The following is a 16,044-nucleotide window of genomic DNA, read 5'->3' as shown; positions in this document are numbered from 1 at the left end:
CTCCTGATTCTTGTGATTTCCTGGTTGCAGAGATAATTTTGCTACAAGAGCTAGTCTGTACCTGTTGCCCAAGTTCATTGTTTTTTGGTGTTGCCTTATGATTTACATCCCTCAGGAAAGAAGACACTGGATTTTCTTTTAAGGTCATCATTAAGAGCAGTGATAACAAGGCTCTGGATATATGTATATATATATATATATATATATTTTTTTTTTTTGGTCTTTTTGCCATTTCTTGGGCTGCTCCTGTGGCATATGGAGGTTCCCAGGCTAGGGGTCCAATCAGAGACGTAGCCGCCGGCCTACCCCACAGCCACAGCAATGCCAGGTCTGAGCCTAGTCTGCGACCTACACCACAGCTCAAGGCAACGCTGGATCCTTAACCCACTGAGCAAGGCCAGGGATCAGATCCGCAACCTCATGGTTTCCAGTTGGATTTGTTTCCGCTGCGCCACGACGGGAACTCTGGAGGTTTCTCTTTTGACTTTGACCTTTGCATTAGTCATCCTGTCCACTGCAATCTAAATCCATTTCACAAATTTTTGCATCACCTTTTGGCCTCATTCACATGTGGGTGGGGATGGGGGCAGCTAGGGTCTTTACAATGTGTCTAGCTTTACCAGGCACGTAGAAAAAGTGGGATCTGGCCAGTGCCAGTGGGTATGTAGAGGCCAGACCCCTAGCTGTGTGCCACAGAGCCCAGAGTGGGCACTCTGGTTTTCCCCCTGTGCTGGGGGTGGCAGTGCCAGAGGGCTTTGAGGAGGTTCCCATGCCAGGGGTCTAATCAAAGCTGTTGCCGCTGGCCTACATTCCAGCCATGGCAACGCCAGATCCAAGCTGCGTCTACGACCTACACCACAGCTCACGCAACACCGGATCTTTAACCCACTGAGTGAGGCCAGGGATTGAACCCACAACCTTATGGTTCCTAGTCAGATTTATTTCTACTGCGCCATGATGGAAAATCCCCCTCGGTGATCATTCTAAAGGGCAGGACAAGCATTTCACTTTATGATTCTAACATATTTATCTTACTGATTCAATAGTCAAAGATCAAAAAATGGGGAGAGAGATTAAACAAATTGGGGTTATCCACTGTCATGGGGTCTAGGGAAAAACAGGTCATTTAATGACCACACCTGTTACTCCTGGGCACACTTAGTAACTTCTGCCCGGGGTGTTAAGCATCTCTAGAAGGGAGGTATTGCTTTGCTAGGGTCCAGGAAAAGTGTCCCACTGTAGCTGATCTCCCCCCCTAGGGTCCCCCCAGCCCCAGCACAGGGATTCTGCCCCCATCCCCTTAGGCTCTACATGGGTCATGCAGCCTGGCCCCCCTACTCTCAGCACCTGCATTCTTAGCATTCCAGAGAATTAACAACCTGACCCGCTTATCTCCCCAAAATAGCTTCAAGCAATGACCAGTGAGAGGTGTGTATATATATTATCTCAACTCGTCCCTCCTGGGCGGGAAAATGTCTATCCTGGCTTCCACATAACGTAGCTGGCCTGATGGCATTCCCTTCCCTGGCTTCCTTCCCTTGCCTGATCCACTTCTGCAGTGCCCTACAGCTGTTTCCCCAGATTCTCCATCCTCCAAAAAAACTATTGCTCCTTGACTTCTTGTCTCAGGGTATTTCTAGGGGGAAGGGGCTAAACTAAGATACTTGGAGATGCCTTCATCATCTCCAGGGCTCATTTAGCCTCCGCCAAGACCCCTTTCCTGGCAAATCATGGCTGGTGCCTAGGGACCACAGGACTGTCCTAACTGAAGACAGTCTGCAGGGTCATGGCTGATTTGGGATAAGGATGGGCTCTCCATTTCCACGGATTATCAGCAGCCCAAAGCTGCACAAGGAAGAAATCTCCCAAAGGTAACCATGGGGAAGGAATAGTGGCAGTTGTGGGAGGTAGTAGAAGCCACCTGGTAGTAGAAGCTTAAGGTATCCTTGGGTGTGACCCTCCTCTTACAGGGAGGAACTGGGAATAAGAGCAAATTGAAGCAACCCTGCCTTGGCCCACCTTTGGTCCTGAAGCTGCACCCAGATTTTTCTGCTTTTAAATCCACTCCTGGTTTCTCTGCCCTCAGGTAAGGAACCTGCCCTTAGGTCTGCTCCTTCTCTCAGCTGGCTTTTCACCTCTTCTGTCTCCCAGTTCTCAGCCCACTCTCCTGGATCCTCTCCCAGGAATCACACTCCTAAACCTGGTCCTGGGAGCAGCCTCGAGGCCATCTTCGACTTCCTAGTGCAATGCAATTGCTTAGCAATCGCTCCTGCTCCTAAAATTGCCAAGGGGCCCTTCCTCTTTGTAGGAAAGGCTATATGCATTTTGAATTCTGTGCAAGCCACCATCTGCTTAAAAAAGTAGCTCTCCATGTTGGTCTTCATTCTCAGTCCCCTGCCACTTCAATTATGTATTTGTTTATTACCTGATCCTTCTTTCTGCTTAAACATCTTCTTCACGGTCTGGCAGGCTGAGCCGTCCCCCAGGCACACACCACAGCGATCCTCCGTGGCGTTGGAATCGATCTCATAGTCACAGCCAACCATCTGCACGGAAGAGAGGGTGAGTGTGAATGACATGCATGGAGGATGCCACACCTGCCTGGGCCTTTGACCCCTCCTTTCTCCCTTAGCGCCAGATGAGATCAGGGCTGGAGGCAGATAGAAGATCACGTTTCCTTTTCTTGGTGGTGGCCAGAGGGATGCCCAAAGCATCCACTGATGGCAAAGGAAATATTTGCTTAGAGGGGAAAAAAGTATACACTGCACGGGGCTGCAATTTCCCTGGAGTGAGAGGCAGAATGGAACACATTTCCAAACACATATAACAGCGAAAAGGTCTTAGAATGGGAATCGGGGGAGCAGTAAATCCCTTCCGGATGTGCAAATGTCGCTCCGCTTCTTCTCAGTGAGATTCCTAAGGATGAGGTAACATCCCCACCTCTACTTGGGTGTGCACTCCCTTTGCATTCCTCACTGGGTAGTCTCTCTGGTTCCTGTCTGAGCTGCCAGCCAAGGGGGACATTTGGCTCAGGCTGAGACACTCTAGTCAAATGAGGCATGAGACCTCTGACCTGCAGACCCAGCTTCAGACCCTTTGGAGCCGCCAATGACCCCAGCCCCCACCACACGTCACACTAAGCCGAAGCCCAGCCATTCTGACCTCCTTCCCTCCAGCTGCAGAGGAAGAACTCATCATTCCCCTCTGAGCCAAGACCAACCTTACCCCTGGGCTCTGGACCCCATCCCGTCTCAGGGTTCTGTCTGTTGGTCCTCCTGAATTATCACCCTCCCCCTCCACTGGTCCCTTCTCCTCAACCCATCAACAGAGCCACATCCTTACCATCCATTCCCATTCTGGAAAGAGAGCCATTCAGCTTGGGGTGTTTGGTCACAGCACATAGCAAAGAATCATGACACTCAGACTGAAAGTCATGAAGCATGTGAACTTCCACAGAAGCTGTCACTAGCTCTCTTCTATGGCCTATATTTCTTAACCATGTTTCAGTAGCAGGAGAAAAAGGAAAAGCTCTGCCATATTCTGTTAGTCAGGTTTTTCTTTTCTTTCTTTTTTCTTTTTGGGGCTCGCACCTGTGGCACATGGAAGTTCCCAGGCTAAGGGTCGAACTGGAGCTGCAGCTACTGGCCTAAGCCACAGCCACAGCAACTAGGGATCTGAGCCACATCTGTGACCTGGGCTGCAGTTTGTGACAACGCTGGATGCTTAACCCACTGAGTGAGGCAAGGGATTGAACCTACATCCTCATGGACAGTACATCAGGTTCCTAACCCACTGAGCCAAAAGGGGAACTCCAGATTTTTTTCTGTTTGGGAAGAAAAATTACACCCAGGTAGTTTTTTCTCTCTCTCCAAGATAATTCCTTTTCTTATTGTAATGCCACTTCAAATCAACTGAAAGGAAGAACTTGGCTCTTTAAATACACCCTTCCTTCACCAGCTAAATAGAGAATTAATGCCCATGGGCAGAAAACAGTGCCATTCTTCAGGTTAACTATCTCTGATTTCTTTTAGACCCAGAGACGGTGCTACTTGACCCAGTTGGAAAAATAAAATACTAAGAGTTTTAAAAAATCTTAATCATGCCAATTACTGTGGAAAGAAAGAGTCTGGATGTGTGCCTTCAATGGTTGTAAGTAAAATGCCACCCCTTCACAAATGATATGTTCATGTCAAGCTTGAGCAGCCTCTAATAAGTGACCTTTGCAAATGCTATCCCAGGGACTTTCATCCCTTCACTGATTTGGAATGAGCCCAGGAAACTTAATCTGAGACATACTCATTTTAAAGTGCTTTTAAAAATCTCTACTAGGATGGGATGGGTTTTAAAATGTGAAGAAAAAAAGGAAAGAAAGCCAGAGAAACAAATATCTTGAGCCCATCATTTTTTGATTTTTTTTTTTCTCAGTAATATTTGCTGGCATCCCTGGGCAGGGGGGACTGGGGTGGTATGGGGGGAGGAAACCCATTCCCCATCAAGCTGGCCCACCAGAGTAAGTGGTTCTTGTGGAGACTCATCCCTCTGCTTCTCCATCAACTGCATGCAGGACAGTCAACACTGACGTGAGTATGTGACCGGAGGCCGAGGAAGGCAGAAGCCCATCCCTTACTATGCATCACACGTAGGGCTCTCGAGGGAAACGAAGGGACATCTCTCTCCTCACCCACATCCTGTGCTCTGGCAACAGAGCCACAGCAATACTGTCATCCTGCTGTCAGCAGGATCAGAGATGACACTGCGGCTGCCACCAAAGGAGGACAATGACTCTGCCATGGCTTCCCTCTGATGTGACCCGTAGGATGCCAGACCACCTCCCTAACAGGCTGCATTTTTTTTTTTAAGAAAATCCCTTTAATTTTCCATCATATTTCTTTAAGAAAACATCTTTCTGGTGGGTAGAGCTGATATATAAAGTACTGCACATATTTATTTTCACAATTTGATGTGTTTGGACCTGAGTACCTACAAAGCCATCACCACAATCAAGGCAACAGACATATTCGTCTTCTCCAAAATTCTTTGGGTGTGTGTGGTAAGAACACTTACCATGAGATCTACCCTCTTTAGAGATGTTTAAGTGCATAATACGGTGTTGTTAACCACAGACACTACGCTGTACAGCAAAGCTCGACAACTTACTCATCTTGCCTAAGTCACGCTTCATACTCATTGAACAGAACTTTCCTGTGTTCCCTTGGCAGCCACCAGGCTCTTTGCTGCCTCTATGAGTTGGACCACTTTAGATTCTCATATAAATGGAATGATGGAGCATTCTGTGACTGGCTTCTTTCACTCAACCTAATGTCCTCCAGGCTCATCTGTGCTGTCAAATGGCAGGATTTCCTTCTTTTTTTAAAGCTGAATAATATTCCATGGTATGTATATACCACATTTTCTTTATCCATTCACATGCTGATGAACATTTGGGTTGGTTCCATATCTCGGCTATTACAAATAATGCTGCAATGAACATGGGATTACAGAAGTGTCTTCAAGATCCTGATTTCATTCCTTTGGATATATATCCAGAAATGGGATTGCTGGGTCGCATGGTAAAAATTAAATTGTAATTTAAATTAAATGTTACTTTAACTAAAAATGAAATATTTTTTATTTTTTTATTTTAAGTGAGAATTGCAAACATTTTTAATATTTATTTATTTATTTATTTTGCTTTTTAGGACTACACCCGAGGCATATAGAGGTTCCCAGGCTAGGGGTCGAATCAGAGTTACAGCTGCTGGCCTATACCACAGCCACTTCAACTCAGGATCAGAGCCACATCTGTGACCTACACCATAGCTCACAGCAGTGTCAGATCCTTAATCCACTGAGCAAGGCCAGGGATCAAACCCGTAACTTCATGGTTCCTACTCGGATTTGTTTCTGCTGCGCCATGACAGGAACTCCAAGATATCTTTAATGTCTTGAGGAACCTCCACACTGTCTCCCATAGTGACTGCGCCATTGTACATACCCACCAACAGCACACAAGGGTTCCAATTCCTCCACATCCACACTGAAACTGGCTATCTTTGTCTTTTGATAATAGCCACCCTAACAGGTATGAGGTGATATCTTGTGAGTTTCATTAGCATTTCTCTGATGTTTAATGATGTTGAGCACCTTTCATTTACCTGTTGGTCATTGGTATATCTTCTTTGGAGAAATGCCTAGTCAAGTCTTTTGCTCATTTTTTCATCAAGTTATTTGTTTTTCTGCTATTGAGCTGTGGGTGTTTCTCATACATTTTTTGATATTAACTACTCATCATACATATGGTTTGCAAATATTTTCTCTCATCGTAGGTTGCCTCTTTATTCTAATGACTCTACCAGAAGTGTATCATCAATTCTTGACCCTGTCGCTTGGACTGAAGAGCATCCTATCTTGAGCATTACTTAGAGAAATAAGGTCCCAGTCTTTCACTAGGCTTTTAGCCCTACATGAGTGAGTAAGTAATATGTATTCTCACGAATGCTCATTTTTTTCCTTATCAGTTAACACTGTTTTATTTACTAAATTCTCAAGTAACTGAGGACTGAAATACCGAGTGCCATGACCTAATCCACTGAGAATGTGATCATTTCTTTCTATAGTCCCTTGGCAAAGGTAAAGACTGAAGAATGTCTAGTTCCAAGATGAGATTCATTCCTAGCGCATAAAACTTTAGTGTGAAGAGAGGGCCAGTTATGCTTAACTGAGAACAGGTAAGTGATTTTGTCCTTTAATAAATGGGACAGCTGCTTATTATTAATGCTTTCCTCACCATAACTTTGAGGGCCAAGAGAGAGGATCTGGCATTCTTGAGAGAGATCTGGCCCAGAGAAATTGATTTGAGGTTGTTCAGCAAATCACTGAGGTGGCCAAAATGGCCTCGAGAGAAAACAAAGAGGGTTCAGGGCAGTTTCTGAGAGCAATGAGAAGGGGAGCTAACTTAGGACGATCGTCAGGTAAGATTAAGGACTCAGGTGGGACTGAAGACATTGACCTTCTCAGGGCACAAATTCACAAAATGGAATTCTTAAGAAGTGTACATAGACTGATTGTAAGAGCAAAACATCTTGGTTGGGTTGGTCAGGATCAGGGTCCTGGGTAAGAGGTTGATGGAAGGCGGAGTGGAAAAGTCTAGGGGACAGCTAATGTGATAGTTCAGGGCATCTCGGCTCTTCGGGAAGGAAATGAAGGCAAAGCTATGCTGACTGGCAGAAAAGGGAAGAGAAAAGGAACGAAAATCAAAGATCTGCTTTCTCTTTCCAAGAAAAAGGGGTGAGAGAGGTGGAATGTTGGCAGCCTGTCTTAAAACTGCAGGACTGGGAAAGTTGGAAGAAGAGTGGAATATCTGCTCATATATTTAAAAGCTTATTCCACGTCATACCTGTTATTAAAAATAGGTGTATCCTGGAGTTCCTATCATGGCACATCAGAAATGAATCCGACTAAGAACCATGAGGTTGCAGGTTCGATCCCTGCCCTTGCTCAGTGGGTTAAGGATCCAGCATTGCCGTGACCTGTGGTGTAGGTCACAGATATGGCTACGATCCAGCATTACTGTGCCTCTGGCATAGGCTGGTGGCTACAGCTCTGATTTGACCCCTAGCCTGGGAACCTCCATGTGCCATGGATGCAGCCCTAAAAAAGATAAAAAGATAAAAAAAAGGGGGTGTATCCTAAAAAGTCATGGTTTAAACTTGTATCTATGATAAATAAACTTAGGAGTTCATTACAAGTTAAACAATCAAACAAAAAAACAAAAGAACAAGATGAGGGACAGAGTTACTTCCTATAACAATTCAGTTCGATCAAAGTTTGATGAATTCCCTTGACAACAGAATCTGCAAGTCCTGCAAGTCTAACATGCCCAAACGTTGGCAAATATCATAATTTCAAAACAGACAGCAAATATATGATTATAAGCAAAAATAATGAATATTTATATGAATATAAGTGAACATTTTCCTATCCACAGAGAAGATGAATTAGACACTGCATGTATTTTTTTTTCTGATGATGTAACTTTTTATTTCAATAGATGTTCAATTCCCTTTGAAAAAACCATGGTGAATGAATACGAGGACTAGCAAAAGCTGAAAATATCTACAACCTAGCTGTTTAAAAGATAAATTGTATTTGGCTATTAAGGTAAATTTGATGTGGCACAACTTCTTAGCTTAAAAACTTAGTTCAGTGTGGTATAGACAGAAAGTGAGTTATTACAGCTCCTAAAAGGCTTTGATTATTGCTTTAATTACTGGTTTCCAGAAAGAGGAAGGCAAGCTGAGAGAATCTGGCTTATTATATTAAGTTGATTTAATTGGTTTCAAGAGAGGCACCCAGGATCCCTTCTCTTTTGTTCAAAAGACCTGAGTTTTCCATCATAAGCTAAAGATAATGTCTCTGTGCATGCAAATGTATTTAGATCTAAAAGACAATTTTAGCCTTACTTTCATTTCTTGATAACCAAAGTTCTCAGCCCTGGCAGCATATGGCCATCACGTGAGGAGTTCTAAAAATAGCAATGCCCAAGCCCCAAATCACAGAGATTCTGAATTAATAAGGTAGAGATAGAGCCAGAAGTCAGTAGATTTTAAAATAGGCAGCCAGGCCTGAGAACTGCTGCATTAGATGGCAATGGGGCTACTTGGGGCTAAATTAGCTAAATAAACTTTTTTCCACTCTAGGGGACAGATCTAACCTGAAATATATGAATTATTTTGGGCTCTCTGTAGCCACAGTGGTAATTAGTCTGTTAGGAAGAGAATTCTGCCTGGGCTCTTTCCAACTTAGAGTCTGATTACAGCTTGCTGTTAGCTCACTCACTCAGTCCTGGGAATCACCTTGTGGACTCCTGTACTTTGGCCAATACTGGTAAGTCCATCAGCCACGGCAAGATGATAAATTCTCCTTCCCGGGGTGCTAAACATTTATGGGCAGGAGCTTTTCATGGTGATAGTTTGGGCCAGTGGAAAAAAATATGCTAATTATTTATAAAAGCAAACAAATATATTAGGAGTATTGTGTGACAGGGGCTCTGTTAAGGGCTTAACATATATGAGTTTATTTAATCTTTTTGACAACCCCCACTAAGAAGATTTGTTAACATCCCAATTTTATGGAGGAAAACTGAACCTTAGAAAGATGTATGGGTTATACAGCTAGTAAGTAATGGTATTTGGTTCACAGTCTATAGCCCAAGCACTTAAAAATTATGCTTTACTAATAGTTAATTGAGTATTTTTATATAGTTTTTCTTCCATTGAGTAACAACACCTCTTTATACTGGGATTTATGCCTGGGGGTTGGATCACAAAACTTGTTCATCAGTTCTTTGCAAAATAAACTATAAACAACGGGGAGAAATTCTTCAATGGTTGTATATGTCAAAGCATTACAAAATTAGACTTAAGTCATTTACATGAAGGCAGGGTTTCTTAATGGAGTCGATGTGAAAAAAGTTCCATAGAAATCAGAAGACCTGGTTTGTAATTACCTGTTATGCCATCTCTCTTCTAAAGATCATGTCAGTGATTAATGGAGATTTAAATGTCAAACTGTTTTAAGAAAAACACTACACAATGATTAATTTCAGTTTTTCCTCCAACTGATCTACTCTGTTGGCAAGTGACCCACGAATAATTCAATGCCGCTGAAATAATCTAAATTGCCTTTTCCTAATAATTCCTCCTTTAATTTGGTTCTCCTTCCTTTCAACCCAGTCCCATGCCTAAAATAATATCATAGAGCATATCAACAGATTAAGAAATGAAGACATCAGCAGGAGGGAAACGATTCAGTTCCTAATGGTGACTTTGATGCATACCAAAAAGCCTTGCCTCACAGACCCAATAAATAAAAAAAAAACAGACCATATGCAAATACCATGAAAGCAAAAGGTGAGAAGGTCTGACTTCCCAAATTAATAAAAATCATGATTTTATAAAGTTGTAGATTAAGGAAACATACCCAATACCTTACATATGCCATTAATACAGACATTTCTGCTGTTGCCGCCTTCATAGCAAGGGGTACCATCAATGACAGCATCCAGCATTTTCTCGGAAAACTGGCCATCTATTGGTCGGCAGTAGAGCTCACAAGGATGTGCTGGAGTGAAAAAGAGACAAATCTTTGCAAGCTAGCTTTTTAGCTCAGCACCTCTCCCCTAGGATTTTGTACCTATGACTCCCCGCTCCCCGCCCCCCGCCCCAAACATTGTTCATCTGGAGCAAAAGATGTCATTCCCATCTTTTACCTTTCTGTGACACAATGCAGACTTTTTTTTTTCTTTTAAAGAACTTTGCAACAAATTAAATTGGGGAGATTACTTTAAAAGTCTATGCCTTTTGTTATATATGATGACAACAATCAATTGTTGAACTACGTTTGTAAAAATAAGGCACTGAGCATCTGAGGTTAACCTAGAAAATAAGTAATAGCAACCAGTGATGCAGGACTCTGGACCAGCACCATGCCAGCCCATTGTTTGCAGCAGAGGAAGCAGACTTCCGGGAAAGACCCTCCCATGGGACCAGCTCATTACTAACACCACTGCTACTATCATAAACCCACCCCCCCCCAAGAAATATTCTCCCTTATCCTCCTCAAGTCCATGAAGTCCTTGGACACAGATTTATAATCGCATAGGAACAAATGATCTCCTTTTTTTGCCAAAAAAGCCAACCCGCTTATCATAGAGGTCCAACCCATCATGCTGGGTCCTGAATTCAATCCATTTTAAGATTTAATTTTCTGTTTCCTTGTGGATGAGGATAGGGTGATCTTCCCATAGAATTGCTGTAAAGACTTACTTAATACAATGTGTTATCTATACATAGGTACTTAGAATAAGCAGCAAGAGAGAGAACTTTTAAAACATAAATTGCCTTAAAAGTTTTAATAAGTAATACATGTATATGATAGGAGGAATTCAAATAATAATTTTCTTTTGAATGATATGTCTTGTTTTCTTGAAGTGAAAAATTTGAGAATTGTCTTCTTCAGAAAAGTCCTTTGGGGATCCCTTCTGAACCTGTTTACTGGGGAAAGGGCTGTTAGTTTCATGACCAGCTGAGGGCTCTATGGGACCAGCCATAATGCCATTTGCCATGGACCCACCTCTATGTGGATGGGCACCAAATGCAAGGCCAGAGTGAGCAGCTCTAGGGAAGGCTGCTCTAGGATGCAATGATCCATGTGGTAAAGAAATTAAAAGTTTATTTGGGGAAGGGCTGTTAGTTTTGTTACAACTGGGAGTTTCCTTTGTGGTGCAGGGGAAATGAATCTGACTAGAATCCACGAAGATGCAGGTTCGATCCCTGGTCTCGCTCAGTGGGTCAGGATCTGGCATTGACATGAGCTGTGATGTAGGTTGCAGATGCGCCTCGGATCTCATGTTGCTGTGGCTGAGGTATAGGCTGGCGGCTATAGCTCCGATTCAATCCCTAGCCTGGGAATCTCTATATGCTGCGAGTGCAGCCCTAAAAAGTAAAAAAAAAAAAAAAAGGAAAAGAAAAAGAAAGAAATTAAAAGTATACAACTTACATAAATTTAACTAAGAGCAAAAGCTCAAATCTGGGACTCTGGTGGAACTTAAGACAGAGTTTCAAAAGCATCTGTTCAAAGCTTAAAGGAGAAAGGTAAAAACAAATAAAGAATATCAACTGAGAGTTCCTACCCTGGCATAGTAGGTTAAGAATCTGACTGCAGCGGCTCAGGTCACTGCAGAAGTGTGGGTTCAATCCCTGGATCGGTGTACTGGATTTAAGGATGTTGCTGCCCAACAGGTCACGGCTGTTGCTCCGATTCAATCCCTGGCCCCATAACTTCCCTATGCCTCAGGTGTGGCCATAAAATTAAGAAAGAGACAAAAAAAGAATATCAACTGATTTTATATGAAGTGCAGTAGGCAAGTTGTCTGAGAGAATGAACAAAGTCAAAATGAGTTGGTGAGATCACTCCACCAGGTGCCAATGGAAGAGGGCCAGAAGATTCCAGAGACAGGCCATGACTCTGAATTATTATAAATCTTCATTCCTGGCAACACAATTAGCTCTGTCACTGCCTAACCTGGAACAAAAGTGCTTAGGAGCTGCCCGGGAGCAATTCTGCTCTCTGAGACATGAGAACATCCATCCAGGTGCACTGGGGCCAGGGAATCATTTCATGAGACCTCAGGCTGTCAGGTAGAAGGATGGAGGCCAGGGGAACATTTTTAAACAAGACTTTGGTTTGAGCTTTAGAATTGAGATGTGAGACTTTGTATTTGGACACATAAAGCAAAAAGAAGCAGCAGCCCTGGATAATTCTGGAGCTTTTCTAAAGGAAGGATCTATTCTAGCCTGCTGGGGAGGGCTGGGACGAGAGCTGCCTAGGGTGCAAAATTTAACAAAGCACTCACTCTCAGGGCTGTAAAAACGGCTCCTCGCAGCAAGTAAACCTCCCAACCAAAGGCAAACCTGGCACTGAAGTCCAGAACAGAGAAGTTCCAATGTTTGTCTTAGTTTTACTTCCTCTGCACTTGTGTTGTTTGACTCAGTCCCTAAAGAATAAAACTACCCAGAGACGTTTGCTAGTTCTACTTATTGAGTGAGTAAAAGGGAATTTTGCTTGTCAAAATAATAGCCAGTGCATTACTCGACCATTATTCCCCAGATCTTCTTGTGCTTTGCAGTGGTTGTCTTATCTCACAGCAATCACAGCCACCCTATGATGTTAGTTTTTTTACTATCCCTTTTTAACAGAGAAAATTTAGGCACAGAAAGATTAAGTTTTCCAAGATCTCCACAGGATGAGTGGCAGAGCACAAACTGATGGTTTAATGTAGAGCTCACACTATTAACCCCTAACCTACAGGCACAGAATTATTCTTTCACAAAAAAAAAAAAATGTCTTCGATGAGATCTTTAAAGTAACCACTCTTTGTGTTATTAGGCAAGGATTTATTCACGGGTCATATCTGAGAAGCCAATTTAGTAGAATATCTACTGGACTCCATTCTAATTTTCTTCCGCAAGGCTTAGCTATGGCAAGAATCACCAGCCTCTGGAGCCATTTACTCCAACAGAGAACAGATGTAACGTTCTAGCTTATGACAGTGTAGTATTACCTTGAGAAAGTTACTTAACTCTTCTGTGGCTTAGTATCCTCATCTAAAAAATGGGTATGATAATAATCCCTACTGTGTAGGGAAATTGTGAGGATGAGGACAGAGATTGTAGATCAAGCACTCAGCGTGGCACCTGGTATACAGTAGGTGCCTGACAAATGACAGCTGTTCTGGTGGTTGATTTCACCTCCTCATCCTGAACTCCTGCATTCTAAAGGTCCCTGCGGTTGTCCCATATGCTATGCTTCTATCATTCCAATCTTCTCTCAGAGCCGTCCGAAGACACATGTTTTGTAATGCTGGCTCGATTCTCTTTCCCACAAATCTTTCCCCAAATATCCTCTTCTTCAGATTATCCCATTATGCCATTTCTAATCAGTTCTGCACTGATTTCATGCTTTGTTGTACTACTTTCTAAACAATTGCTGTTTTGTCGGTTTAATATCTATATCCAGCTATGTCAGTAGTAGGTGGTTCCTTGACCTTTTCTGAGATGTGGACCTGGCACAAAGCTCAGTGCCTACTGGGGTCCCCACAGCCCTATGCTTCCAAGACTATGGATTTTATAAGCTCCTCCACAAAACTGCAATGTCCTCAAGGTCACCCCAGTCATGTCATGTGTATTGACCAGCTACTACTGGCTGGCACCATGGGAGAAGCAGGGGTCAGAACACATGCTGTGATGGATTCCCGTCATGGCTCAGTGGTTAATGAACCCGACTAGCATTCACAAGGATGTGGGTTCGATCCCTGGCCTCGCTCAGTGGGTTAAGCATCCAGCATTGCCGTGAGCTGTGGTATAGGTTGCCGATGCAGCTCAGATCCCCCGCTGCTGTGGCTGTGGTGGAGGCCAGTGGCTAGAGCTCCAATTCGACCCCTAGCCTGGGAACTTCCACATGCTGTGGGTTCAGCCCTAAAAAAAAAATCACACCAGCTGTGAGAACTGAAAAGCACAGAAGGGGCAGAAATAAGCACAGCCTGGGGGATTTTCTACACTAACTTTGGAGTTAGATTCATAGGGGTTCAAATCCCAGCCCTGACTCTTACATCTTGCCCAGGGCCATCTTGGTCTCTGCACACAGGGGATTGTCAGAGAATAACATGTTAGACTCTAAGAAGGCATCTGGTATAGAGCAGTTGTTTTAGTGTGGTAGTTATCACCATTAACCTTTCCCAGTGAATACAAGCAGATCATTACACCCAGAAAAGACCTTTAACCCGCGTTTACTAGTTAACAGAGATGGCAGTGACCAACACCAATAGGGAGAAACTTCTGGACCAAAGGGCAAAGAGTTCAACTTGATCTCAACTCATCATAGAAATGAACCTTGACCTTAGTGGCAGAGGTCAAGGGTGTTCCTTGCATCAATGAAATGTTTATCCAGGAGTAAATGGACCAATCAATTAAGACGCATTTACCTAATGGAAGGCTATGCAGTCCCCGAGAGGAATGAGGTAAACCCTCATGCCATGGTGTTGTGCTCAATGAGTCAAGAAGTTGCAGTATGAGAAAAAGAATATATATATATATATGACTGGGTCACTGCTGTACAGAAGAAATGTATACAACATTGTAAGTCAACTATATTTTAACAAGAAAAAAGAAGGAAGGAAGGAGGGAAGGAAAAAAGAAAGAATAAAGAAAGAAAAGAAAGAGAGAGAGAAAGAAAGAAAAGAAAGGAAGAAGGAGTTGCAGACTCAACAAAGTATGATTCCATTCATGTGCAAATGGAACTCTGCTGGTCACAATGCTTGCCTTTGAGGAGTAAGTTAAGTGTGCTGGGCTAAAAAGAATTTATTTTTATTTCATTCTATTATGTACACTTGCTTTTTTATAAGAAGCATATATTCCTTTTATAAATAATGTCTTGGTCCTGAAACGAGAAAACTAGAAAGGTCTCCTTTCCCCTGTGGTAATCAGAACACATCTGATGAGATGAAGCCCTAATTTTGAGATTTCTCTTCATCTTTCTTCTGTGATGCTGGATTTGTACGTCCTTCACAGTTAGACAGGCTAACTGAGGTCCACTGCAGTTAAGAAACTCAGATTTTTATGGATTATACATACAATGCTCTATGGAGTCTTAGGAATAGGTAGTGAATAATCCTTGTGCAATAGCAATAGTGGCACACAGACCCTGTGCTCTGACTCCTGGTGCCTGCACACCCAGGACTATAGGTGTGCCCAAGGCCAGAAAGAACCCTGTGCTTAAAAGCAGCCATTGCGAACTGAAGGGCTGGGGCTACTGAAGCAGTTTACAAGGCTGCCTGAAGTCCTGCTTCCCTGCCCTCTCCTCCAGCCTCTGTCTCTCATGGGGCTCTGGGTGTGTCATTGGGTGAGCCTGTGACTCAGGGCTCTGCACCAAGAGGAAGGAGGAGCAACAGAGGGTCTTCATCCTCAAAAGGTCATGACCACCATATTGGAGAGCCTCTGCCCTGGTACCAACCCCAATGATTCCATAATATCCACAGAGTTGAGTGTTTTAGCACCTCCGGTATAAGCATCTTCCCTGACACATCCCTTTGTCAGGCTCATGTGATTTTTTTTTTCTCTACCTTTTCAATCCTTTATGTTTCAGCTAAAGGAAAACTAAAACTAATTGACGGGTGCAACTCTCACCCTCATGCTGCCTGTAATCCTCTCAAAGGAAGCTTAGGTAACTGAATGAATTCACTGAATCACAGGCTGCATTTTCAATTCTGCTGGAATAGGGCAGCATTTTTGGATAATGATCTTAACCGATCGAAAGAAGCAAAAGCTAAAATTTGCTAAGAAGGATACCAATTATTGCTTAGGTCAAGGAAAAGTTTTGAAGCATTTCATGTTTTGTGAGTAGATTGCAATTTTAGTTTCACCATTTAAAGAAAGAGCTTCAGCCTGTGAACCTTCTACTGTGACACAATGGGATCACCCACGTCTC

General features: G+C 43.2%; 1 protein-coding gene across 1 annotated transcript in view; it reads right to left on the bottom strand.

Annotated features, from left to right (window-relative positions):
- ADAMTS12 (ADAM metallopeptidase with thrombospondin type 1 motif 12) overlaps positions 1-16,044 on the bottom strand; it is a 371,922-nt gene that overhangs the window by 100,648 nt on the left and 255,230 nt on the right. The window contains exons 13-14 of the mRNA XM_047767431.1: positions 9,989-10,122; positions 2,426-2,546 (exon numbers count right to left, since the gene is read on the bottom strand). Coding sequence (XP_047623387.1) covers positions 2,426-2,546; positions 9,989-10,122 — 255 coding nt within the window. The remainder of the gene's footprint in view (positions 1-2,425; positions 2,547-9,988; positions 10,123-16,044) is intronic.

This window comes from Phacochoerus africanus, chromosome 1, assembly GCF_016906955.1.
Source record: "Phacochoerus africanus isolate WHEZ1 chromosome 1, ROS_Pafr_v1, whole genome shotgun sequence".
Lineage (NCBI taxonomy): Eukaryota > Metazoa > Chordata > Mammalia > Artiodactyla > Suidae > Phacochoerus > Phacochoerus africanus.
The sequence above is the reverse complement of the archived record's forward strand: the minus strand, read 5'-3'. Positions and strand labels throughout refer to the sequence as shown.